The sequence below is a fragment of the Amblyomma americanum genome, chromosome 3 (genome assembly GCF_052857255.1).
Source record: "Amblyomma americanum isolate KBUSLIRL-KWMA chromosome 3, ASM5285725v1, whole genome shotgun sequence".
In the NCBI taxonomy this organism is placed as follows: domain Eukaryota; kingdom Metazoa; phylum Arthropoda; class Arachnida; order Ixodida; family Ixodidae; genus Amblyomma; species Amblyomma americanum.
In genome coordinates this window covers 178111346-178136719 of record NC_135499.1, presented here as the reverse complement: position 1 = coordinate 178136719, position 25374 = coordinate 178111346, and the positions used below count along the sequence as shown (strand labels likewise).

Here is a 25374-nt window from a genome sequence, read left to right as displayed (position 1 = left end):
CTGGTTTTCTAATCTGTACGATCTCGGCTCTCACTCCTACGTAATCACCGCATCATCCGCAGGGATATTTAGCTACCGCTTGGGATCGCTGCAGCCGGCCCGGCAGGGATCGTCAAAGACGCCGTGAGGAGGTCAGATTGAAGACGTCCCTGGATGATTTTAGAAAGTCTCAATTGCTTCCTGTACACCTCGCAAACGTCAGTGCGGGACCATCTTGGAGTTCTTGCGTTTCGTTAGGCGCTGCCGATCGGATCGGTGAACTCCTTCGACTGAATTCGATAATGGTGCACGCTCTCATGCACCGCTGTCTGCCGAGTGACCACTCATACAGGAAACCGGAAACACCGCATACAAAGGCTTCCTTCTTTCATGAGCATTACGCCGCTACCGACCGGACGCTATCTGTTGAAGGCGCAGACAGGCCACAACTGTGCACGGGATTAATAGACAGTTACAGCACAGTCGGATGGCCGTATACGGTTAACTCTTCGCCACTCCTATCCGCTGTCCCGAGGAGCAAAGTTCAGGCGCGTACCTACCAATGCGCATGCGCGGTATATAGGCATCCAGGTTAGAAGTTGTCAGCTATGTTGAATCCCACAAATAATCCCGTAAACACGAGCAAGCAACCCTCACGGTGCGGAAAGGGAGCATACCTTACTGGAACCATCTACACGCAGCAACTGTGCTATAGCAGGAAACACATTATCTGGTGCTGCGTGACTGATAACGAGCTGTTGTATTGTGCTCCAATAGCATGCTTTGTTCGATGTGACCGAGCAAAATAAAATGCACGTCAAAGGTACTCTTACAAGGACCTGTAAGTGTAACTTAATGCAGTGAGAAGAAAAAAAAAAAACCCTTTGTGTTAGGGTGCATAAAGAAAATGGCCAACCGCTTCCGCTCACCTCGTCCTCTCACGAAGGGAATAACTCGCTAGAGGGGAATAACCGCGCACATCGAGCAGGCAGAAGACCACGGCAGAGGATACGTGAAAACAGAGCAGTATCTAGTAATACGTACACGCAGCGTGCTAGAAAAACAGGAAGCGTATCGACAACGAATGGACGTGTACAGCGAGAAGCACACACGCACTGTGCTTCACGGCGGAGTGAGAAACTGGCCCGGCATGGCGCACCAAAAGAAAACACTCCGCGAGCAACATGTTCCCGGAACAGCACGTGCATCGTCCTTCGTGCCAGCCGCGAAGGGCAGGCTGCTTGGTTGCATGCGACGGGCCTTCGGTGTACAGGAGCCCCCGCAGAGGGGGCCTCGTCCTTCCCCGGTGTAAAAAAACACACCATAGACGGGCTCTGGAATATGGCCTCTCTCGATAGCCTGTCGCCCCCTTGTAACCGGCGCTGTACGCGAACACGGCGTAGTATATACTACCATTCGTGCAGACAGCACAGCTATAGCACTCCGGTAACGCCATATACTACATATACGGACTGAGTTACCGGAAGTAGAACGCAAATACACGAACGCGTATATATTACCAATCGGCTGAACGTGAAAATAAATACGCCGACGGGAAGCTTTCCGAGATGAAACTCTCTATAGCTGCCGAGCTTTGAGGGAAAAACCGACTGGCAGGAGAGAGAGAGCAGTAGAATAAAATAAATATACCGGAGTGAGCAACGGTCGAGGCCCGGACTCCGAGACCAGACGTGAGTGAGGCAGGCAGGAGGGTCTATATAAGCTGCACGCCTGCCGTTCGGAGTGTAATGCGCACATCTGCGAGATCCAGCGCGCGCGCGTTCCGTTGACGTGCACAGGGACGGACTTCCTTCGCATGAAAGCTCAGGAGACGGGGCTCCTCGCCATTCCATTTTGGGAGACATCCTGTGCACCGTCCAGACCTGCAGCCCCAACTACGAACCCCTGGCTTCGCTCCCCCCGTCGCGGCTGCCAGGCGCTAGCAGAAAGAATATTAAGTTGCGAGGAGGAGCGCGGGATAACCTAAGCAGCGACGATAAAAAAGCGAAGCAAAATAAAAAGCAAAAAAAGACGCGAGGGACGCATACTACATCAAGCGGCCGCCACGCGCGGCCCCAACGCACAAATCGAGGGCCTTGTTTAGACGGGCCGGGTCCGTCGCTGCTCCTTTTTCGGGACCCCGGCCCGCGCGCTTTCCGCCGGGGCGAGGACCTCGGGCCCCCGCGTGCCGGGCGGACGTTCGGTCGAACGCTCCTCACGAACGCACGAGCGCGATGTGTTCATTAGCTGCGCGAGGTGCCCCCTCGCAACCAGGCACGCCTCGATGATTGGGTGGATACCCCGGCCCGCCGAGAAGCGTGCAACGCTGCGGAAGCTGTGCAGCTGACGTCAGTCACCTAATTGGGAGCCCTCGAACGTAAAAATGGTTCACCATTAACCAGCGCATCTGGGTACAGGCCAATCCCGATCCTTGTTAGTATAGGCGCGCGACTGAGGATAGTGAATTCAGGCACCCTCCGATTAACCGACGCCAGCTTGATCGTGGTTGGCGTGGTTTCCATACAGCTGCGCGGTATCACTGAGGCACGCGCACCACCGACGGAAGTGAGCTAATGAGTGCAGGAGGTCTGTGTTTGCTTCTGGCCTCGTTCATCATCGGGCAGGCCGCCTGACTCGCAACAAAGAGCTGACGTATCCTTGTAAGCGGGCGATCGCCCAGTGATTCATGGGGGCTCTCTATCAAGACGAGAGGCCAGTGCCTTATGACGAACGCGGGAACTGACGTCGTCTCATGTCAAGTCTGTCATCTTCCACAGACGCGCATGAATCATGAGGGGCATATCACTGAACACGGTCTTCCGGTCGGGGCACTCAACGCCAAAGCGAAGCCGCCTTTTGATATCTCTTTTTATTAATGTCGATATTAATTGCCAGCTCAAAGAAGTGGACTGAGACACTAAACCTAACGTTTACTGAACACCATTTAAGGACTGTAATAACACTATGTATCTTCTTTTTTCTTTTCACTATAATAAGAATATATAGTTCGCAGAACCTTCCCGTGAGTGCGTGGGAATTCTGGACTGGTATTTACGGAATTGCAAACACGCGTCGTGACGATCTCGTGCACTTCAACTATCTGAGTGGACTGACCATGCAGTTGTAAAATTCAATGAAACTGATTCCTTGCTGTTACTTTGGACATTCACTTTTCAATAGTTGGCAGTGCACGCTAACTTCATAGCACATCCGTACTTTCAGAGAGGTATAGTACATACCTTTCCATGAGGAAATCACTGGAATCACTGTATATTAAGCGCTATACCCCCCCCCCCCCCCCCCCCAAACGACACCCTGATCCAAGAGCCTTGCGCGTTTAAAATGGTCGCTGTGATGATGAATGTTTTCGCACTGAGCAAATAAAGGCAGATCGGCCTTGCTCAGACGTCGGGGAGCGCCGTACGCGATTGGCAACTAACGCGATGAAATATTTATAGCCGATTAGGTAAAACATGCTAATTGGTAAACATTTTTTTAGTTGAACCCGCGATTTCTGTATATGGAGTTTGCAAAACAATGAGCCAGGGCATTTTATATCCAATACAAAAACGAAATGTCGTAGTTAACTGTCCTGTGCTGCAACGGAAATTCTTTTCCGAATAACCCGATTGGCAACCCGAATTCCGGAAAAATAAAACACTTAAAAACGAAGGCCCCTGAAGTATATAACCGACTCGAAGCAGCCGTCTAAATGGCTTAAACAGGCCTCTCTGGCAAGTAGTATACGAAGCAGCCGTTTAACAGTTACACGGGACTGTATGCCAAGATACCTTCTTTTCCAAAGCCCATGCTTAATCTCTATGTCAGTTGATGTATGACCCGGTTCTGTATCTAGCAATTTACGACATGCGCCGAGACAGTTAAGGTCGTTAAAGTCTTCCCAATTTTAAGTGAGAATGTACGCAGCGCTGTAAAAAAAAGAAGAAGGGAAAGAGCAAATGGAAAATGCAAACCCATACTGATTTACAGCGAGTCAGATTTACGGCTGCCGCAAACTGCGATAACGAGATGACTTCAGTCACTGGACCGTGTACTGACAGCTTGACCGAAATCGTCAAAGCGCGCTCGTTAAAGGCGTTGATGTACCACTAATCAGGAGGCGCGGGAGATCTCATCCGGCGCCCCAAAACAAATAGCAGGCAACTGCAGTCATTGCACGAGACAGTACTATTCCCGTCCGCGCCAGACAATGCGCGATGACCGGCTGCCGCCTTCTAGTGAGCGCGGCGTATACAAGCGGGACGATTGCTGACGGCACACGCAGCAGCAGCAACAAAGTTTGTTGCTCTTTCCTCATTTCAGCTACTTATTTTTTCGAAAGCTCGCTCAAACGCAAACAGGGAAAGAGGCGAAAACAGTCAAACCACCGCAACACAGTCCATGTGCAGCTCAATAAGCGCAGACAGACACTGCACGTCAGCTTTTCGTTCACGCGGACCGGTGCCAGCGCAAACAAGCCTCACCTTCCGCTTCGGTCCCGTTTCACGGCCGGGGTGTGCAAACTTGACGGGCCCCCGTCTGTTTGTTCGGCCGGCCAGATGGCGGCGGCACACATGCTCGGTGGTTTTGAACGCGGTCTCCAAACAGCAGATTCAAGGTTCGCCCCCGAGTAGACTCGGCATCCTTGCAGTCACCGCATCGCCCACTCGCCGACGTCTCGATTCGCGCCGCGGATCCCTTGACTCGCTGTCCGGACGCGGATGCAACTCTCTCTTCGCTCGTCACCTGAATCCCCAGGCTCGCTGAATGCCGCCCTTCGGGCAGGCGCGCATTCACTCGTGGGACGATGCGAGCTGCTCGGCGATTTGATGCGGAGGCTCATCCGTGGCTCTCGTCGTATATATAAACAGGCCCAGCGAGTGATGTTTCATTCAGCGCAGCGGCGGCTCTTTCGAGGGTACCGCACTGTCTATTTAATGGATCAAGTAAGTAGTAAGCGGTTTTATTGAAAATAATAACAAACAAGGAAGGAAAAGACTTTTGCTAGCCTCGTCATCTGCCATCGATACTGAAGTACCTGAGCTGGGGCAGCGGAAGTAAAGGATAGCAGGCAGAATGGAGAAATGAAATGAAAGAGGTGAGGGGACAGGAAGAGAGGATAGGGGCGGGGGTGATGTACACAAAAAATATTTACACAATAATAAACATATTATACAGGTTGCACGCGTGACATGCTCATGAAAAATGGATAAAAACACGCGCACAACACTATGTACACTACAGCTGGAGTGGAGAGTCCATAATAGACCAAACTTAGACCAAACTACACCATGACGCACACTAAAGAAATCAAGGAAAAGGTCGCTGGTTAATCGCATGGACCAGCCTAACCGTTTCCTACGCGCGGTAGGTTTGCACGTCGTGGACTTTTTACTTCCTCTACACTTTAGCAAGCTGAATTTGCCTGCACACAGCGTCATTTAAAACTTCTGCTGGCATTTCCCCTTATATGTAATTTTTGCAGCACGTATACACTGCGGGGCCGTCATATTGCTGCTGGCATTTCGTTCACCATCTTTACTATAGAAGTCCTTGTCACACTCCTAAATGTCACCGTTCGCTTCCTTTTTTTGTTCTTTTGTCGCCGTGTTATTTATGTCCATTTACTAGCCTTAACAAGCGAACCCGCTAAGTAAACAGCCGACATACACTGGAGAGACGCCGCAGAAGAAACAACGAAATCAATGCTGCGCAAGCACCGCGTCCCCATCTAGGAGAAATAAACAAACACAAGCTGCCACAGAGACCATCACGTGCACGTCTGAACCTACGCGTCGCGCCCAAGGCCACGCGAACTCGAGCTGGTGCGCGCAATAATTGGCCTGGAGACGTTTTGTGCGCATCGCCCTTACGTAATAACCTCGGGCAGCTCCTCAGCCTCTGAAAGGCGCCGCGCCTCCCCGCTTCCTGCACGCACACCACGTCCCCTCCGCGCGCGCGATCATCGGAGAAGACGACGCCTAATCGCGAAGAACGCAAGGACGCGACCCACTGAACAGGAAGGGGAGTCCGCTGCGGAATTATTTAAAGCGGAACGTAGAATAAATTAAAAAAAAAAACATGCACGCGAAGCACAGCACAGACGGAGAGAGACGCGGCGCGAAAGAGAAACCGAGTATCAGTCGCCTAGTGCCTGCTACTACTGAGCGCGCTCGCGAGGGCGTGTGTGTGTACACGAGGAGAGATTACGTAAGAACGGGAATCCGCACTTCTTCCAATGCCAGTTCACCAGCGGGGTCGGATCAGGAACGCTCTGCGCAGTGGTCCTATGACGGCACCGCTTTCGACAAAGCGGCAGAAGATCCCGAGTGGTCCCCGCTCGGATGTATCGACGCTCGGGGAAAAGAGATATTGTCACCAGGAAAAGCAAAAAAAAAAAAAAGGCGCCGCAGACGCTGCTTGAAATGCGGCTCGTCGACACGAGCAGATCCGGATCCCGATCTCGGACCAGCTTTTCTCCGCGCAAGTACGGCGTTGAAGCAAAATATCGCATTCCGCACACGACCGCTCAAGCAGCGCGCGGTGTGGCGGAAAGACGCCTCGGGCCAATTGCAAGCACAGTCGATTACTCGGTGCGTAGTACTGTCTCGCCCAAGTGCATTCTTTCTTCCTCTTTGCCAATTCTTTTTCATCTTTTTTTTCTCTTCAAAAGTTCGAAACTGTGTAATACACTCCCGCTCCGTTCGGCGGCTTACGACGATCTGGCGCACCGAGCTAATCTCAAGGGGCCTGGCGAATAAAACTGCAGACTCGGGTACTCGGCAGACTTGCTGTTGCGGTGTGCCATGTTGTATTGGGGGTTCCCCTTACGCAACCTCGGTATCGACAGCAACGTGTTGAGCGTAGAAGAGGTACACTGGTTTCATCGGAACACCCGTCAGTATCATTTGGACGGTGGTCTTCACCATGGGAGCGGTATGAATAACCACCGCTGAAAAATGTAGCTGCGCCTACACTGTGCCGCGGAATGTGATGCCTCCGTGGCTTGTCGCTTAATGCAACATAGCACGCGTGATTTGTGTCACATAATTTGTGAACAAGCTTCTTCGGACTTCGGGCGGCTCGGATCCTGTTTTAAGTTTTGCTGTATAGTTGTTTGAAACATCTTTATTGGAATAAAGCTTGTGGGGAATGCTTATAATTGTGTTTATATACATGCTCAAGGCAGCGTGCTATATACATGCTCAAGGCAGGAAAACTATCGTGCTGTTAAACAAAAAAAAAAACTATGAGTGAGTTCATTTAGCATTACTTTTCAGTCATTAAAAGCTGCCTTATGTGACAATAATGAGAAAAAATCGATCTGGTAATTAGTACGGCGAAAGCGACAGAATCCGACGCTTTGTTAAAAAAAAAAGCGAATATGTTTTAAACGAATTATAACATTTTAAACCTCTGAGCTTCTTCAGCGAAGAAACAGACATATTTAGCCTTGAGTTTAGCGCTAAGCCGCTTGCGCGCCATAGTATCCAGCACGCGCGCTCACATCACGCCTCATACCGCAACTTCAAGTGCCTCATGAGCGAGAGTTCGTTGACCACAGTCTACCCAAAGTTGAGGTACATTCGTAATACACGAAAGCCTGGAGAGAACCTGCAGAATGCGGAGGATTTTTCTTCTCACGTTGTAGTCACGCATGGAATTTGCATGTCTTTACAGGTCCATTATGTATGAATACGCTGCATGAAACCTCCAAGAGGCTGCATACTAGCACGCAAGAGTGACTATACTACAAAGCTTCTGTGTGTGCACACCCAGACGCATTTGCGTCGCCTAGTTACTCGTTCCATCCCTCTGCGCGAAGGATAAATAAGTTATTAAATTATTCACGTAAAAAAAAGAAATTAAAATACGCCGCGGGGGCAATACCCTCGATTTTTGCCTGGCTGCAGCACTGTATACTTCTACTTCCTGATCTAAGTCAGCACTTTTATTTTTTCCCTCGGCTTATTGAACCGGCTCAAATTCGCCCTGCAATGTGCCGCAACACGCACCTGTCTCGCCTCTGTCTACTCCTCCTCTCCCTCGGTCTCGTGTCGGCGCACCTGTCGCCGCCGAGCGCACTTCGCTACCGCAGCGGTGAAATAGGACGCACATGTTGACGCCAAGAGCTGTGGGAAGAGGGCAGGGGAAGCGAGGAAGGCGGCCCTGCTGCAGACCGACGAGACAAAGGTGTCGCAACCACCCAAGTATCCGAATGATTTCAAAGCTGCGCAGCAACGTTGCGACGACGCCGCGAAGAGCGCCTCTAATCGACGCCGACATCCTTTATGCTAATCGCCCATTCTTCGGCCCGATTGTGTTCTCGGCAGCCTTTTCTCTTTAGTCGATACTGAGAGCGGATGGAAAGCATGCACTGCGCTAGCACTGAGGCGCTTCAGGTGCTGCCCTTCGCGCAGGTAACTGTTGGGGAGACTGGGCGGGCCGCGCAGTGCGCTCAAAAGATGTGCGCTTTATCTTCGAGGCCCGATGCGACTTGAGAATCGATGAGACAGCGGGAATTTACAACTCACGTCAGCGAGTTTTTGTCCTCCCGTTGTAGGTGTGAGTATAAGCATTCGCTGGCTGCCGAAAAAATTAATTTAGACGTTTAGCGCGCCCTGCGCTTTGTGAGCAGCACCGAAAAAAAAAAAGAGGTCGGAGCTGTAGGACGCACCCGTCACACCCGATATATCAGTGGTCGCAGGGACCAGTGACTGGGAAATTTCTAGTGAAAGAATGTCGCGTGTAGGAAAAACATTGATGATAGAATTGTAGACTTAAGAACTCGACACTACCGGTTGAAACGGGAAACCTGGACTACTTGGTTCACTTGCAGCAATACAAGAAGAAGCGCAAGAGTCGAGTAATACTAATATTGCGCCTAGAATGCCTGCGGCATTTCCACGCACTGTGCAACGAGTAATAATGCTCAGGAATGTGCACAGTCAGTTATCTTCATGGTCAATGCCATTCAGCACGCGCTGGAAGCCATGACCTCAGTGAAAATGGCCACATCCCGCTGTCTTTCTTTTTTTTTTTTTTTTCGCATACCGTGTACCTTCCACTTAGTGGTCGAAAAGAGAAACGATTAAGCTCGTTGAGGCCCTGTAACGAGGGCCCGTCTGCTCTTCGTGCCTGTCCTAATTGATGGTCGCATGAAAGCCAATAGCGTTTAGGCAGCCCATGCGGCCGCGACCAGCAAGATCGTTCTCTACACTCAAAGCAGAAGACAACACTGCGCGCAGGACCCATTTTTCTCCGCCTGCCGCGGGTTGCAAGTAAGTTAGACCTGCGCCAGAAAGAGATAGAGAAAAAAAGTCTACCCAGTGTAAAGCCACACGTATACCGGGCAACATAGCGAGTATACTGCCAAGGGTACGGGCCTGGCCAAACCCAGAGGCATCAAGTGAGCCCACGCTCGCACGGAGCGCTCTCGTTTCGCAAGCGCTTAGATATCGGCGCCGCGATTCGACGCGGACATTCCTCGTCTCGCCTCCGGAAAAACAATCGGCTCTTCGACCGGCTGCAGCGGCATCAACCGCGGGCGCGTTAATGGACCGGAACAGCTCCGGGGCGCCCGGCGCGCTATGCGGCCGTGCTGCACGCGGGTATGTGCTCTTGCAAGAGCTCTCGACGCCGGCCGCAGTGCCGTGTACGGTGAACGTGGGACCGTATACCGCTTAGAAGCGGTCAGAGCATCGCCTATACGCAATGCCAGTCGCAGTGTACAGAAATAAAGAATTCATTAACAAAGAAAGACGTAGGTGTCGATTTGGGCCCCTGCAGTGCGTTACCAGGTGTGAAGAGTTTCAGTAACTCTCAAAAATAGGCTTTTTGAGGTGAAAAATATTGTTTTTTAAGCATAGTACTACCAGTGTTGGCGGACACCAGGAATAATAATAATAATAATAATAATAATAATAATAATAATAATAATAATAATAATAATAATAATAATAATTGGTTTTTGGGGAAAGGAAATCGCGCAGTATCTGTCTCATATATCGTTGGACACCTGAACCGCGCCGTAAGGGATGGGATAAAGGAGGGAATGAAAGAAGAAAGGAAGAAGAGGTGCCGTAGTGGAGGAGGGCTCCGGAATAATTTCGACCACCTGGGGATCTTTAACGTGCACTGACATCGCACAGCACACGGGCGCTTTAGCGTTTTTCCTCCATAAAAACGCAGCCGCCGCGGTCGGGTTCGAACCCGGGAACTCCGGATGACACCAGGAAACCGGCGGATCGTTTTAAGTAGTAAGCTGGATATCTAATTTTTATGATTAACTTTTTAAGCATTGGAGCTAGACGCCTAGTTGAAAAAAGAGATTTGGAGCCGCTCGTTAGTAACAGCCGCATCAGTTTTCAGAATTTAGAAAACGCTATTGCCCATGGCGCTGCGGCACGATAAAATTTGGCTTTTTTGACTAGTTACGTGCACTGGAAAGGTTGCTTTGCATGCATGCTTTTCAAAAGCGCATGTAATCCGACACGATGCAGCCAAATTTTGTAGAACCACAGCGGCGAGGGTAACCGCGTTTTCGGAATTCTAAAAACTGACATGGCTGTTACTAACGAGCGGCTACAAATCTCTAACTGCAACCGGTTGCCTATCTGTGATAGTTAAAAAGTTATCAGAAATTAATTAACCAGCTTACTACTTAAGTCAATTCGCCGGCTTTCCGGTGTTCCCCAACACTGGTAATGCTATGCCGCAAAAGCCATATTTGTACTCCAAAAAGCGTATTTTTGAAAATTTTTGAATGTCTTCTTTGTAAACACCTGGTATATAGGTATTTAAACGTGAAAGGAAAGAACGAGAAATTGATGAACTGAAGAGGACGCGAGCAACATGCGGTGCGCGCGATCCATGCCAGCGTGTGCATACAAGTATGGTGATGAAGCAGCTACCCCCAGCTACCTCAAGACGCCGCAACTGTTACGTACAAACCTCCTAAACTAATCGTTACGTACAACGGCAGCTTCGTTAGTGCATGATAATTCATAACTGCTGTTTGCGCTTCGTTCTTCCAGCACAGAGTAGTAATTTTCATACCGTTCGTAATCCAAGCATCGCGACGCCACGACTGCGGGTGAGAACGTAACAGACTCGGGTATTTGTCGCACGCGGTCTTGCCAACATGGACGAAGGCCAGGTGTACACGAGCGTACGATTCGACAATCTGGCTGAAAGGAAGAGTGCGCCAAAAATACACAGGGTTGGACAATGCGTGCAAGAAACGCAGTATGGCGGCGGCTCGAAAGGCATATATGACCGTATTTTTCTTTTGTTGAAGTTCAAACTACGACTCCTATCCAACTCCGATCCCCATCGCACAAAAACGAAAGGTAGGTGGGTACGAAGTTTAACGTGCCGAAGTCGTACGTCGAATGTGAGAGGCGCCGCATAGTGGACTGCTCCGGATTAATTTCGACCACCTGGGGCTCTTTAACGTGCACCGACATCGCACAGCACACGGGCCTGTTTTGAATTTCGCCTCCATCGAAATTCTGCCGCCACGGCAAGGATTCGATCCGGCGACCATGGTTTCAGCAGCTGAACGCCGCGACCATCAAGCCACAGCACCGGGTTAATAAATAAGCACGAACGGCCTGTTCCACATAAACACAGCGCCAAGAAAACAGAGTGAGAACTTTATGACAACAAAGGGGAAAAAGAAGTGCAAACTGCAGAGCCGTCTTACAGTAATGCGGAATTGTGGTCTCGAAATTTTTGAGATCCAAAAAGTTTGCGAAATGGGAATGGCCAATTAGCTCCTGCTTAAGAAAAATCGAGCTTCATGAGCTCAAGGGCAATTGCTCCGCGGGGACTCGCAAAACTAGTTCAGTGTTGTACATCGTGAGCAATATGACAGGGAACAAAGTTTGAGCATTAATCTCTTGATTGCTCCGTAATTACGCGTGACAAGCACAGTTTTTTTTTGCTTTCTAACCAGCTTTCCTCTGGGCGCATGATATGCAAAAGTCATTCTCAAATATAGGGGAGAAATAACCGGAGAATAGGCAGTTTTGTGAAAAAAGTTTGTTCCCTTTCACATTGCTCACGACTGTACCTGAACTTCGGTTAATCGAAGGTGCTGACTGAGGTAGAGCGCTTGTCCTTACTGACATTTCCGAGAAAAGAGCTCAGCGATGCTTTGTTCTTTTTTTTTTTTCATGCAGGACGTCCTCGAAAAAATCTGCGGCATCGCGACAAAAATAAATTGATCTACCTTCGGAAAATGTGTACAAAAAAAAAACGCACGGCAAACAACAACAAAACACAGAAACTAATGACGTACCAAACTTCAACGCTCTTAATCGATATCATCTTTATTCTCCTTCACGAATTTTGTTCTTCGTTCGCGACTCCGTAAACCAGGGACCGAATTACCCGTGACCTCGATGCCACGTAGGAGTTGCTAGCAGTTGCGAGGAAAAGAACAATGACCGCAAGTTCGCCTAAAACCAAGCTGGCCGTGGCTCACGACAACGAAACGACCAAGCAGCGAAAATTAGTTCGCCGCATAAGCACAACGCCCCGCACATCAAACGTCGTTATGGATTGTTACGCCCGGAGCAGCGCAGTCACCACGAGAAACGCACGCTGCATGCATGCACGAAGCAGGGCCCATTACCCGATAAACACTTCCGAGAGAAAGGGTCGCTCCGTCCTCCAAGTCATGCCGGGGGGGAACGCCGAAATAATAAACGTATAAATAAATGCGAAGAAAGAAATGTGCCGACGCGTAGTACATATAATCGCTCGTCGCAGCCTTGAACGCCGTGAGCGCTGAACGTCGCTTCAGCTCCACTTGTCGCTGATCCAGCTCTTGGCGAAGTGCAAGGTATCATGAGTCCACTGCCAAACCAAGAAATGATTCAGGACACCCGTGCATGAGGGGAGCCAACAGGATCTACTGAGTCAACAGGCAGGCAACGTGCTTAAATTGGCATTTACGCAGTGTCACCTTTGCGAACGTCCGGACAGGTGCTCGTGAGAGTCGAAAAATATGCTCGAGCGAGGTACATCCCCAATGTTTATAAATGGGTTATTTGCGGCCGCGTTTGGATGGAGGCGAAACGCAAATGCGCCCGTGTGCTGTGCGATGTCATATTGCACGTTAAAGATCTCCAGGTGGCCGAAATCACTCCGGCACTACGGCACCTATATTTCTTCTTTCACTCCCACCTTCCGCCCTCCCCTTACAGCGCGGTTCGGGTGTCCACATTTTCTTTCCTTCAAGAAAAAATCAATAAAAATGAATTAATTAAATAAACTGACAAACGGGGGGAATAACAACTGCAGCATATCTGAACTCCGTACGTGCAAGAAGCTAGAAGCGCTAATGGCTATTAGCATACGTACAGCGGTAGCTCAATTCAGGTTTCTTTGAGACTGGTCCCTTTTTAAAAAATCTAAACGAAATGAATAACATTCTTGGAGCGCAATCGTCGCGTAGCCGCGTCGATTTCTGATATCAGCTTAGCTACAAAGAAGCCAGCGAGTCGCTACGCGCCGCATTCGTTTCACCACGATCATGTCCTTGAACCACACATACATTCTCCTACGCAGCGTGGAACTTCACAAGAGGTTATTACGCAACAGAGTAACCCCCCCTTCCCCCCCAACTTCCTACCACCGTGCACCCTAATTTAAGGACTCACAGCTGCCAAAGGGCCCCTCTTTAGCACAGATGTTGCGCATACACTAGGTAGAAAGAGGCGTGTTTACCGCGGAAATTACTTCAGTGCCCTGATAAGACCACTATCGTGCAGCACCGCCGAAGTTTTAGTCGCTGCACTATGTTCACTACAAGTCAGTGCGGCAATTCCAGTGACGAGATGAGCCAACATGAACAGAAAGGCGAGCATGAAGATTTTGTACACCAATTCAACAGACCTTTCGACATTTCTGGCTGTAAAAAAAAAAGACATTGGTTCAAAAGGTTGATGACCTTTCTTTTTTTCTTTTCATTGCATTTTGTGCTTACGTTTCCTCCAGGTAGTGATGGCGCTTAGCTAGAATTAGCATTCAATCGCTGTTAGAGCCCAGGTGCTACAACCCACGGCCGTATCTTGAAAATATTATTTTCCAGTTTTATTCCTTCGTCTATGTCCTGCTGGTCACCACTGCGTTCGACAGCAGAGCTTGAGATGCACACTACAAGCTACCAGCAAACAACTGATGCAAAATGCGAGCCTGTATTCAACAGACGTCTGCCCGGCGAGTCATGTCAACCTCTTTGTTCTTACACTTATTGCGGACAACTTCCTGCGTCAACTGAGCAGAAGCCACGAGTACGAGGTGACGGCTATGCGCTGTTTTAGTTTAGTGCATGGTTTCGGGGGAAAGGAAATGGCGCAGTAACCGTCTTGCTGGACACCTCAACCGTGCCTTGAGGGAAAGAAGAGGAAGAGAGAAAGAGGCGCCGTAGTGGAGGGCTCCGGGAATAATTTCGACCCCCCCACGCAGTGGATCTTTAACGTGCACTGACATCGCACAGCGCACGAACGCCTTTTGTGTTTCGCCCCCATCGAAACTCGGCCGCCGCTGGTCGGGTTTGAAACCGGGTGCTACGGCTCAAAACGCTCACCAGGTGTGGTCAGAATTAATCGACACCCTCTAGAGGGTAATCCGGAACCCTCCACCCCCCGATCTCTCTACCTCCTTTTATGCGATCGAGGTGTCCACCGAAAGTGAGACAATTGTCGCTCCTTTCCTTGTAACCACCATCTGGCACACCCCGCCCTAAACACACGCCACGAGCTGCTCGCGCGCCGCGACACCGTTTGACACGGTGTATACACGACTCTCATTGTACTACATGGCGCCAGTGTAAACGACTCCAGCCGCTTTCCCCCCGCGCGCGACAGAACGCACACACCCCCCTCCTGGCGGGTCGCCTCGTCGAGCCCAAGCATGCGTGAATCTGTCCACAGGCTGCGCGAAGCCAACGTTACATCGCTACACACGTGCGGCACGCGAAACGCGCCGCCGCTCTCCGCGCTGGTGAAAGAAAAAGCGAGCGACACACAACCAAACGGCCCCAGTATCCAATGCACCACACAGTGAAGGCGTGCGACAACGCGCCGCCGACCATGCAGCGAGCGGAGGAAGCCAGCAGACCGCGACCGGCAGCAACCCGAGCAAGGCGAAGCGGCGTCGAAAGCACACGCTGAGCGACTTCTTCGCCTCCTGACGAAGAGAAGTGGTTCCCCGTATCCATTCTCTCTTCTTTTCACCGACCAGAACATGCTGCTGCTTGTTTTGCTTTCTCCAGAACCATTCTTTTTTTTCTTATCACGTACCCACGACAAGCAGACCCGATTCACTGACCCTGTAGTATAGCGCGAGGCGAAAGAGGGACCTGTTGCGCTTTGTCGTCCCTTCGCAGCTCGCGATCGCAGTTGCATTCGGGGGCGCCAGCTGTTCCACCTGACCAACCACGATGCTCTTGACCGAACGCTCCAATAATTCCAGCTGTGCGACCACATTATTCGCATTTGGGTGTTGGGCGAACGGACTTTGTGCGCTGCTTGGTGCGTGACGAAGCGCACGCGCATGTTTATGCACAGAATGCCTCGGGTCTCGACATCAGGCTCCGCGCCTTTAGGTGACCCGCTGAATGTAGCCCAACCAGTGCTGGTCTGTGTCAAAAACGTTTGCTCCAGTCAGATACGGTCTGTTATGAGGATACACTGAGTTATAACTATGTGCTGAACCCTTCGGCTCAAAGGGGAAGCGAAGCAGAAGATTCGTCGATCTTGAGCAGTACTGGGGCGATTTGCCAACGTGGATCAACCTTATCGAATGGCTACGACCTCTGTTCTGGCACAGCTCGCAGCGATCTCAGACGGTTTATTCACATTTACGCACGTGTAACATATCATGATGGGAATATGAAGGAAGCCAACAGTCAACGAAGCCAAGGAGCATACGGGGATTTTTCTATATATTTATGTATTTATTGTGTTTAGCAAAGGGAAATTAGTAGTTTCAAAGGGAAATTAGTAGTTTAACTATTTGATCGCTGAGAGATAATTGATCAGAAAGTAGAAAAACAACCACATGCCGCCGGTGGGATCAAAACCCATGACCTCCGAATTTCGCACCGGACGCGAAATTCGGAGGTCATGGGTTCGGATTTCACGGTCGGCATGTGGTTGTTTCTTCGTCTCATATCTAGTCAATTATCTCACTGACTGTTGGCTTCCTTCACATGCAAGCACTTCGTAACGAGCCCCTCATTTTCCCTTCCTTGTCTGCTCAAAATCGCGGCGGGGTCAAAGAACCTGACATAAGCGAACCTGACGAACGTGCAGTCGTACTGCCAGTGCTCAGTGGCGAGATATCGTCGATTTAAACAGGTGCGGTGAATACGGCACAGCATCTGCCACAGCTTCCGACTGCGTTAAAAAGCACAAAACTATGCTTGGGCGAGCGCTGCACTTAAATGCGCACTTTCATCCAATCAACATGCCAGAATTATATAGCTACCCTCGCCTCCGATTTATCTGAGCAAAACTGTGAGAGAAACTTCGCCATCGCAGAAAGAAGTAGGGGCCGTAGTGGCAACACACGTCCAGCTTTCTTGGACACCATCTGTAATTCTGAAGCAACTGAGGATATTTTTAATAGTGGTATGTGCACATTGATAAGAACGGCCTAATTTCCGATGCGTATGGAAATCTTGCTTTGTAGTTAATCCTGAACTTGCACCGAGTAACTAGTTGAGACTACCATGGAAAACAAATGGGGTGCGTTTCTGACATCGAAATAGTAGAAAACTACAAGCTTTCCGAAGAGGGACGGACCTGCGGATATATTGATTGTAATGGTGCAATCTTACGACATGCGAAAAAACTGCGTTCATAAACAACTTCCCATTGAAAAACGCGCTTGTTCAGAATTTATGGGTACGATTTTGTTTTGCGTACATACGATTCGTGATTAACCAACGCATATGGTGCACCGGCCAATCATAATATTTGGTTGTCATGATGGGCCGATGCACCATATACGTTCGTTAATCACGAATCGTATGTATACGCCAAACAAAATCGTACCCATAAATCCTGAACAAGTGCATTTTGGTGCAAAGTTCTGAAAGCACCCGCACTAGAAGCTCGATACCAAAAAAAGAAAAAAGTGTATATAACAGCCGAGTGGCCGGACTCCTGTCAAGGTTAAGCGCCCATGTAGTCGCCCGTCGCGACTTGCGCCCAGCATGGTGACACCACGCGAGTGTTCTTCGAAGCCGCGTCTGTGCACGAGGCCTTGATGTCCAATGGAGCGTCGCCGTCACACGTCGCTTGGCTCCATCACTCAAGCGGGGCGCGCCGGTGTCGTTTTACACTCCATCGTGGACGTGACACCTTCCCTCCGCATGGCAAAACTCTTCTGCAGACAAGACGAAGGAAACTACGGCTGCGCTGACTGAGTATAGGGCGCATGCCCGAACACTGGTGGGACTCGGCAACGTGCGCGCCGGAGCAAGCTGGAGGGTCCCCTGCCGAAAACGGCTGAGAAATAAACGGCCGTCGTTCATAATCGCGATGACAATGCACTCAGCTTCGTCACAGGAGGAGTCGAAAGGTTGTGAGAAACACAACAAGCAGCTGCCGGACGCCTGCCAAGGATGAACAGGCCGTGTTTCTGAAACGAGCCCAATCGAAAAAAGCGACAGAACCTTGCCTAAAATACGACAGAATGTTTTGTCGTAAAGATAGGTTTTTCTGTACCTTTGTCGCTACGACAAGGAACAGCGCAATGCTACAGAAACTTCTCGTGTTATTATAAAAATTTATTTTGGTACAAGTTCATGGCCAAAATTACTACAGAAAATATTTCGTGACGACAGAAAATTTCCTGCTGTTTTTTTTTTCGACAGGAGACGCCACAGTCCCGTTGGTCCCGTACTGGCAAAGAGTCGGCTTTGGGGTGAAAGCATGCATGTGTGGGGCACACAAATGGAAGGGCTCCTTTCGCGGTCACGAAACGTGTCCCTTCACTAGACCCACTGCAAAATGACTTAAGATGACGTCATAACTAATTTGAGCAGCGGGTGATTCAAGTGCCCGTAGGAAGGACGGATGACGTTCATCCGGACATTTCAACCGAACGTATGCGTAAAACAAACCCGTAGCGCACTGCGCTCTGGAGGCAAGGCACACCATCCAGCATGGCGTCTTCATCAGACGGCCCGTCATCAAATGAAAACGTTCAAGGAAGACGTAGCGCCAGGACACCACATAAGAGTGACCCCGAGGCGGCCGCAGAGGCCATAACGTTTCACGGGCACCCACCCCCAGCCAGAAGTACAAACGATCCAGCTCGCCGACCGGTGATGGATTCGGTCCATTGTCACGCCGATCCACAACTTCCAAAGCCAGGCACGCAAACCCTAAACTCCGGAAGCGACCGCGGTCGCGGCTGCCCAAGGCCTCCGCGCCGCCGGCCCATTGTAAATTTCTCAAAGGGGTGATTCACATCCGCGTGTTTCGCTGCCTATGCGGCAGCAGCAGCCAAGGGAGGCGGGCGAAGGAGAAGAAGGACGCCACCGTAAGAGGTCGCCGCCCGCATTGTTCGCAGAGACAGCTGTAGTTCCGACCGGCAACCCGAAATCAGAGCAGCCGCCGGCCGATGCTCGGACTAAAGACTTCGACAGCAAAACGCAAAAGATCGCGGGGCACGTGTACCGCCGATGCCAGCCGAAGAGTGTCTCCTGGGCCTCTGCAATTAGAGGACAGCGAAGGGGAAAAAAAAGCAAAGGCCGCCATTAGCCTGCAGACGGGGGGTGGTCGCCTACTTGCCGAGGTGCACGCGCGTCGTCGTACCGGGTCATTACACCACGAGCATTAGGAGGAGGGCGTGACCCTGCGGTCACGTTACCCTATCGGAGGATGAGCTACATTTACGCGAATTCCTATCCCCTCTTCTCCCAGCTGAATCGACAGCGGGATCAGGCCCGTACCGACTTGGCACGGTGCCGGGCTCCGTACTCTTTGTATTCGCGGAGAGACGCTCCATTGGAGGAGGAGGATTCGCAGGAGGAGGAGTTGCATAACCAGGCAAACAGCGTGTGCATTGAAAGCCCAGCGATTTCACATTCACATGTGCGCAGATACTTCAACACCGTATAATGAATGTCTTGCGTTTCATGTGTACAAAATGTTACGCCCCGGTGACGACATTACTAATTCAGTCACCAGCAGAACTGATGAAAGGTGCAGTTTAACCAGTGCAAGGTGAGTAATACGCCTATAATCGCGACAATTCCACGTGTTCTTCGCACATGGCCTAGTTGTACGTGAACACATTGAAGACTCCCATTCAACCTGAATGATGCACGTATACGCTCGGTATTCGCCGACAAAAGAAACACGTACTAGACTATCCGCTGTTGGGACTTGAGCGCCGTGCACATCATTGAACAAACGATGCGAAATCCGGCGTCTATCGGACGTCATCTTTGACATGTATGTGCTCCTGTAGTACGTACTTTGGCCAAGGGGACGCGTACTCGGACATCAAACGGGTTGTTGCATTTGTTGCTCTGTACCTTTAGAATAACTGCTACCGGCAAGTGAACAGTCTCAGCGGATTTTCTTTCAATAAGAACAGAAACCTCTGCGGATAAATTTGTGAGAGCCCGTTATCCATTTTTTTACGTTCAGGTTACATTTCCAATCATTTCCAGAACAGCACAGCAAGGCTGTGACATAACGAAAATTAAGGCGGTTGAAAACATCGCAGAATGAGATATATAAATGTTTACGATTTTCACTTTATGCTAGTGAAAACATGTATGAGTTTACCAACAAATGACATCCCTTACCACTCGACAACACTTTTCGTCCACTCAGTTGTCCATGAACGTGCTCGCTTTTAAGAAACGGCAAACGCTCAGGTTTCTCAGTTTTGAATTAGTTGAACCTCGTTATAACGAGGTTGAAGGGGTCCGGCGATTACTTCGTTATAGCCGTAAGTTCGTCATAGCCCGTGTTGGCCGAGCTTCCAAGGGGAATCGTCATTCCTTCGTTATATCAATTATTTCGTTATAAACAGTTTCGTTGCAACGAGGTTGAAGGGGTCCGGCGATTACTTCGTTATAGCCGTAAGTTCGTCATAGCCCGTGTTGGCCGAGCTTTCAAGGGGAATCGTCATTCCTTCGTTATATCAATTATTTCGTTATAAACAGTTTCGTTGCAACGAGGTTGAAGGGGTCCGGCGATTACTTCGTTATAGCCGTAAGTTCGTTATAGCCCGTGTTGGCCGAGCTTCCAAGGGGAATCGTCATTCCTTCGTTATATCAATTATGTCGTTATAAACAGTTCCGTTGTCACGAGGCTCGACTGTACAAAGTAATTTCGTAATTCGGTCAGCTGCCCAGAGAGTGAAAAATAAATAGGCAACTCTTAGCAAGTAGATCTGACTTCATATCGCGCGTTTGGAGGCACGGACATTTGGTGGTAGCCACGATGTAGCCCAGCTTCGCGAAGGAACAGTAAAGCCGCGGCCGTTATCAACGCGGTAGGTGTGGCAATCTCACTTAATTCTCCACTTATCTGCAGCTTCCTCCACAACTTGGAAGAACTAACAACCAGGGCGACGGGCGGCCTTGTCGGACTGCCAGAGTTTCTGACGTACTTTCATTCTCTATATCAACATCATATATAGTCTGGAAGAAGCTGTCACAGCGGTTGAAATAATTTTATTTGTCATTATACATTACGGTTGCGTATTTCAAAACTGGAGGCAACCTCCCAAATATTTACATCTTTGGCATGGTATGCATGCCTCAATGCGGTAATGAGCAATCAGACTACAATAGACCGAAGAGCATAATCCGACGCAAAACTCGTATAGGCCGCGTTGCAAGCCGCGTAGCAGCGAACGCTTATCTGTGTTTCACCGAAAAAATTACAAGAAAGTAGGGCATGTTTGACACAGCGAGCAGCACACCCTACGTCACATCTCAAAAATAAGTTTTTCACAGCTCCGATAAAGCGGACTGGAAATATGTGGTGCCGGAAACAAGATGAACTTGTCATCTGACGATTCCTAACACATCCCTAATTCTCTATGAACGGCACACAGCGTACATGGTGCTCTCTTACGACGAAATTACTGCCAGAAAACAGATTTGTCGCAACAATGCGCAAGCCGAGGCTACCCCATAAAACAACCCTATATCGTCATGCGAGGAAAAGACGCAGCAGCTGAAAAATGTATAGTTTGATCTAGTTCTCCTTTGTAACAAGTAGAAGCAAAAAAAAAACCTTGCAGCTTCTCTGCAAAGCAACTGTACCCACAATTACGAATGTCTATTTTCTCTAATAAGAGAAAGCTGAAGAGGGGCCGATGAACATCATAGGGAGGGTGTAATAACGCGCGCGTTTCAAAAGCCCCGCTTCACTGCAAAGCACACATTCGTTATGGTGAGATCCAAAGTGAAAAGCTACCAGCTCAAACCGGTACTTTTCTTTTCCGTACATACTATGAAATGACTCTAATATATAGCACGGTGAGCGGCAATTATCGAGTGGTAAACTAAAATGAAATTTACTTCTGCAGTCTCCCGAGGTATCTCATCAGTTTGGTTTTCGAAACACGCAATCCCACCAGGTTGCGAACTGCGCGATATTGCATCAGTTGAGGAAGACGTTCCCGAACCGTTCGTCGAGCGCCAACTCAATCAGCTCCTTTTTGACGCGATCGGTCGTCGGCGTACAACGAAGAGCAGCCAGCAGCGGGCTGCGACACGACCGACTCGAACAGCGCGCGCGGACATGCACATGTTGCTCAAACTCCCGCAACTCACTTGGATGCCATTCTCCACCGTTGGCGCGGAAGTCAGAGCAGTGCAGAAAATCCGACAGAATGGGGGCAGTCACCGGGATGTCGTCGTCGACGGCGCTGGTGATGGTATGCGTCGCAGGGGAAGACACCGTTATCCGCGCGCGCACGACTGCCACAGACAACACCGCCGGACTTTTTCCCAAGTCTCTCGCGACCAGCACGCTTTCCAGCCGCCAAAGCGCGCTCACGCTTCGTTCAAGCAAAGAGCAGCAAAAACGGCGCCGTCACGTGACCCGAGGCGCAGCCGGCGATTGGCCGGCCTCCGGAGGGGGGGCCCGGAGGAGAGCGTCGGGGGCAAATTGCGCGCCGCCGCAAGAGCGGGACCGGGAGAACAAGAAAAATGCTGCGCGCTCAAGTAAAGATCCAAAACTCGTCCGGCAGGTCTAAGGACCTTACAGAAGGGGCGACGTTTCTTCCGTAAACCAGCGCATAGCCAGCGTAACCGAAGAATGAACCGCGTGGAGCCGCCGCGGGGAAAGCATTTTTTCGCGGCAGTACGCGCTAGGCAGGCTACGCCGCGCCATCTGTACACTGCGCTCAAAAGTTCTGAAGCACTTCAAGGCGCGCGAGAAGCCCTCATGAAAAACTCGAGTGTTTTGGCATGCCGAAAAACGCGTTCGGGAATGTGGACACAACGGTTGGGACTTCTTATATGAATAATGTTGCCTTTCTGACGCCTGCGATAGCAGCAACACTCGGTAGTCGGCGATCACGTTCGCGGGAAATTGAGAGACGAAAAGACGGGGAACGTTCTCCAAGAATACAAAAATATATATGCAGTAATGCTCTGTTCCCGTGTACTTTTCGCACGTTCCCAAGCCATTAAACTTGCGACAGAAATCGCCGGCGAAATAGGCGGAGAGGTCCCAGCAGCTCTCCTGGTACTCTAGATGGTTCTGTACAAAGTGGAGACGGTTGTCTCCATGGCCTTTCTAGCGCAAATTTTAATAGCAGAACAGACAATCTGCTCATTGACAAATAATAGGCAATTACTATAATATGAACTGCATCATGTATCAGGCTATTAAATTCCCTCAAAGTGGGAAGCAGCATTTGCAAGGCTATCATCATGACAGAGGTCTCCATTTGAATCACACTTACAGTAATGCCATTTGGAACACAGCAACATCATAATGTCATGCAGGGCATAAACTCTCCACGCTTACCATATATAAATAAGTAGCATTCAATGAACTTTTATAGCCCTTCCAGACAGTGTAGCCATATTTTGTCCTGCAGTAAGCATGGCCAGGCTGATGACGGCATTCGTTATACGTCATGTAAACCCAAGTAGGTTTGCCTATGACATGCTGCTCATTGAAGACCACAATAATTACCAATGTTGAAGAAATTAGCACTGTTCCTGTTTCAAGCAGTGCATGCTGCTCCCTCTTAGACCAATTCAAACCCGTATCAGACTAATAGAGGACATATGAAAATGCAGGCCTATATTAGCCCAATACATTCTTGGTTTATGGTTTATGGGGGTTTAGCATCCCAAAGCGACTCAGGCTATGAGGGACGCCGTAGTGAAGGGCTCTAGAAATTTCGACCACCTGGGGTTCTTTAACGTGCACTGACATCACACAGTACACGGGCCTCTAGAATTTCGCCTTCATCGAAATTCAACTGTCGCGGCCGGGATCGAACCCGCGTCTTTCAGGTCAGCAGCCGAGCGCCATAACTACCGAGCCCCCGCGGCGGCTCAATACATTCTTGCATGAGAATTTTCACAAGGGCTACAGCACCTAGAGCACCAACAGCACAACAGAAGCCACATCACACACTTCAGCAGCTGTTCTGGCGCTCAAGAAATGGCCACAATACGTTTCAGAAATCCTCTACATCTTGTTCAAGTGGAGCCTTCTCATGCTCAAACTCGGTGCTTCATGAATTCCCTCTCAAAATGCAAGACAAATGTGCCTTCAATAAGCCTGGTAAGAATGCAAGTTATCATCGTACAGCCCTGCCCTCTAGCCAGAGATGAATTTTTTATAATCCAGTACTTGAAGAACTACATGAGCACTTGATGCAGGCTAGCAACTGCAGTTGACAACAGAATTATACAATAGCATTACTGTCACAAGAAAGTTGACTGTCACTACCTTCACAACATCAGAAAAGGTGCGTCTATTGTGAGGCGATTAGCTGCTCTCCTACGACATAGGCACAAGTAATAAGCTAATAATCAGCGAGTGCTAAAGACACTGGCCATATCGAGCATGAAGCAAAAGCTTATGCACGTTTTAAAGTCATGACTGCCATGCACATCTTTTTCAGTCAAATTATACCTCAGCCAAGACTAGTATACTCTCACACACTACTGTACACTCAAGAAAATACCCCTGTTGCCTTCGGGATTTTAAGATGACATGGCTGCACAAGTTTGGTGCATAACCTACAGCTGAACATAAAGCTCTGCACCATGCAAGAAAAGCAGTTGCATGTGGTATAGTTGGGGCAACATCTCAATCTTTTCAGTCCTTGCACTACCAGGAGTAGCATCAAATAGTCACGCGAGTACGCTGTAACAGACAGCACTTCAATGCATGTACTTCAATGCTTCCATGTGCCCACAATAACAGCATTACCTTAGCATATTAAAAAATTCCCTCATGAAACAAACAGGAACTTTACTTTTTACAATGAACACCGTGCTTAAAGGTACTTTACAGTAAAGTTTATACCCGTCTACTTCATTTCAAATGTGGCAGAAATTCTTCAGAAGTACCAATTCGATGAACTACTTGGCATCAATTCCATCATGTTGCCTTCGAAATCTTTCAACGGGGCTAAAAATTAAAATGAAGATTAAAGTATTAAAATTAAACAAACAGGGAATGGAACAATAGTTTACAATCTGCAGGAAGCATTGGAAGTCGTTAGAGAATAGATCGATCTAGTGCAGGCAGCGACCACAGAGAATAAATATGGGGTGCAGTGTATCTGGCAGGTATACTCTCAGGTCATGAATAGCAGGTCACCAGTATCCTTCAGGAGGCAACTATATAATAGTTGCATCTTTCCAGTACTCACCTATAGGCAACCTGCAGTGCCCAGGCAGCGATGAAATTGTTCCGCTTGACGTCTAAAAACTGCTGCTGTCAGCCGCTTGGGCCGCTAAAAACCAGAGACCATATTCAGAACCATTAGAGGTGCATGTTTGGATAACATTACTTGGCTAGCTTTTCTCCGTGTGGCCCAGTTAGCCGACGCGCGCCACGTGCGGCTTTGCAGAGCGTGAATGCTCATGTCAATAAGTGCAGCCAGACGGTATGAGAAAGCACTACAGGTGCATCAACAACTGTGTGCCGCTCTTGCCAGGTGGTGTGTTACAGAGCTGCAATCGACACGTCAAGCTTCAGCGCAGGTTATCTACGGGACAGAAAAGGCTAACGAAAATTTAAATCAAAATGATGACAGCACAGTAAGCTACAGAAAGGAAAATGATAGGTTAAGGAAAAGGAATAGGGCATAGTGGGTGTGGAAAAGAACAGGAATTAATAATATCCTTGCCGAAATAAAGTG

At 49.4% G+C, this 25374-nt stretch overlaps 1 protein-coding gene across 1 annotated transcript in view; it reads right to left on the bottom strand.

Moving 5' to 3' along the window:
• nemy (cytochrome b561 family member no extended memory) overlaps positions 1-21992 on the bottom strand; it is a 141763-nt gene extending 119771 nt beyond the window's left edge. Inside the window, exon 1 of the mRNA XM_077658999.1 lies at positions 21809-21992. Coding sequence (XP_077515125.1) covers positions 21809-21819 — 11 coding nt within the window. The 5' untranslated portion in view covers positions 21820-21992. The remainder of the gene's footprint in view (positions 1-21808) is intronic.
• Positions 21993-25374: the final 3382 nt, after the last annotated feature.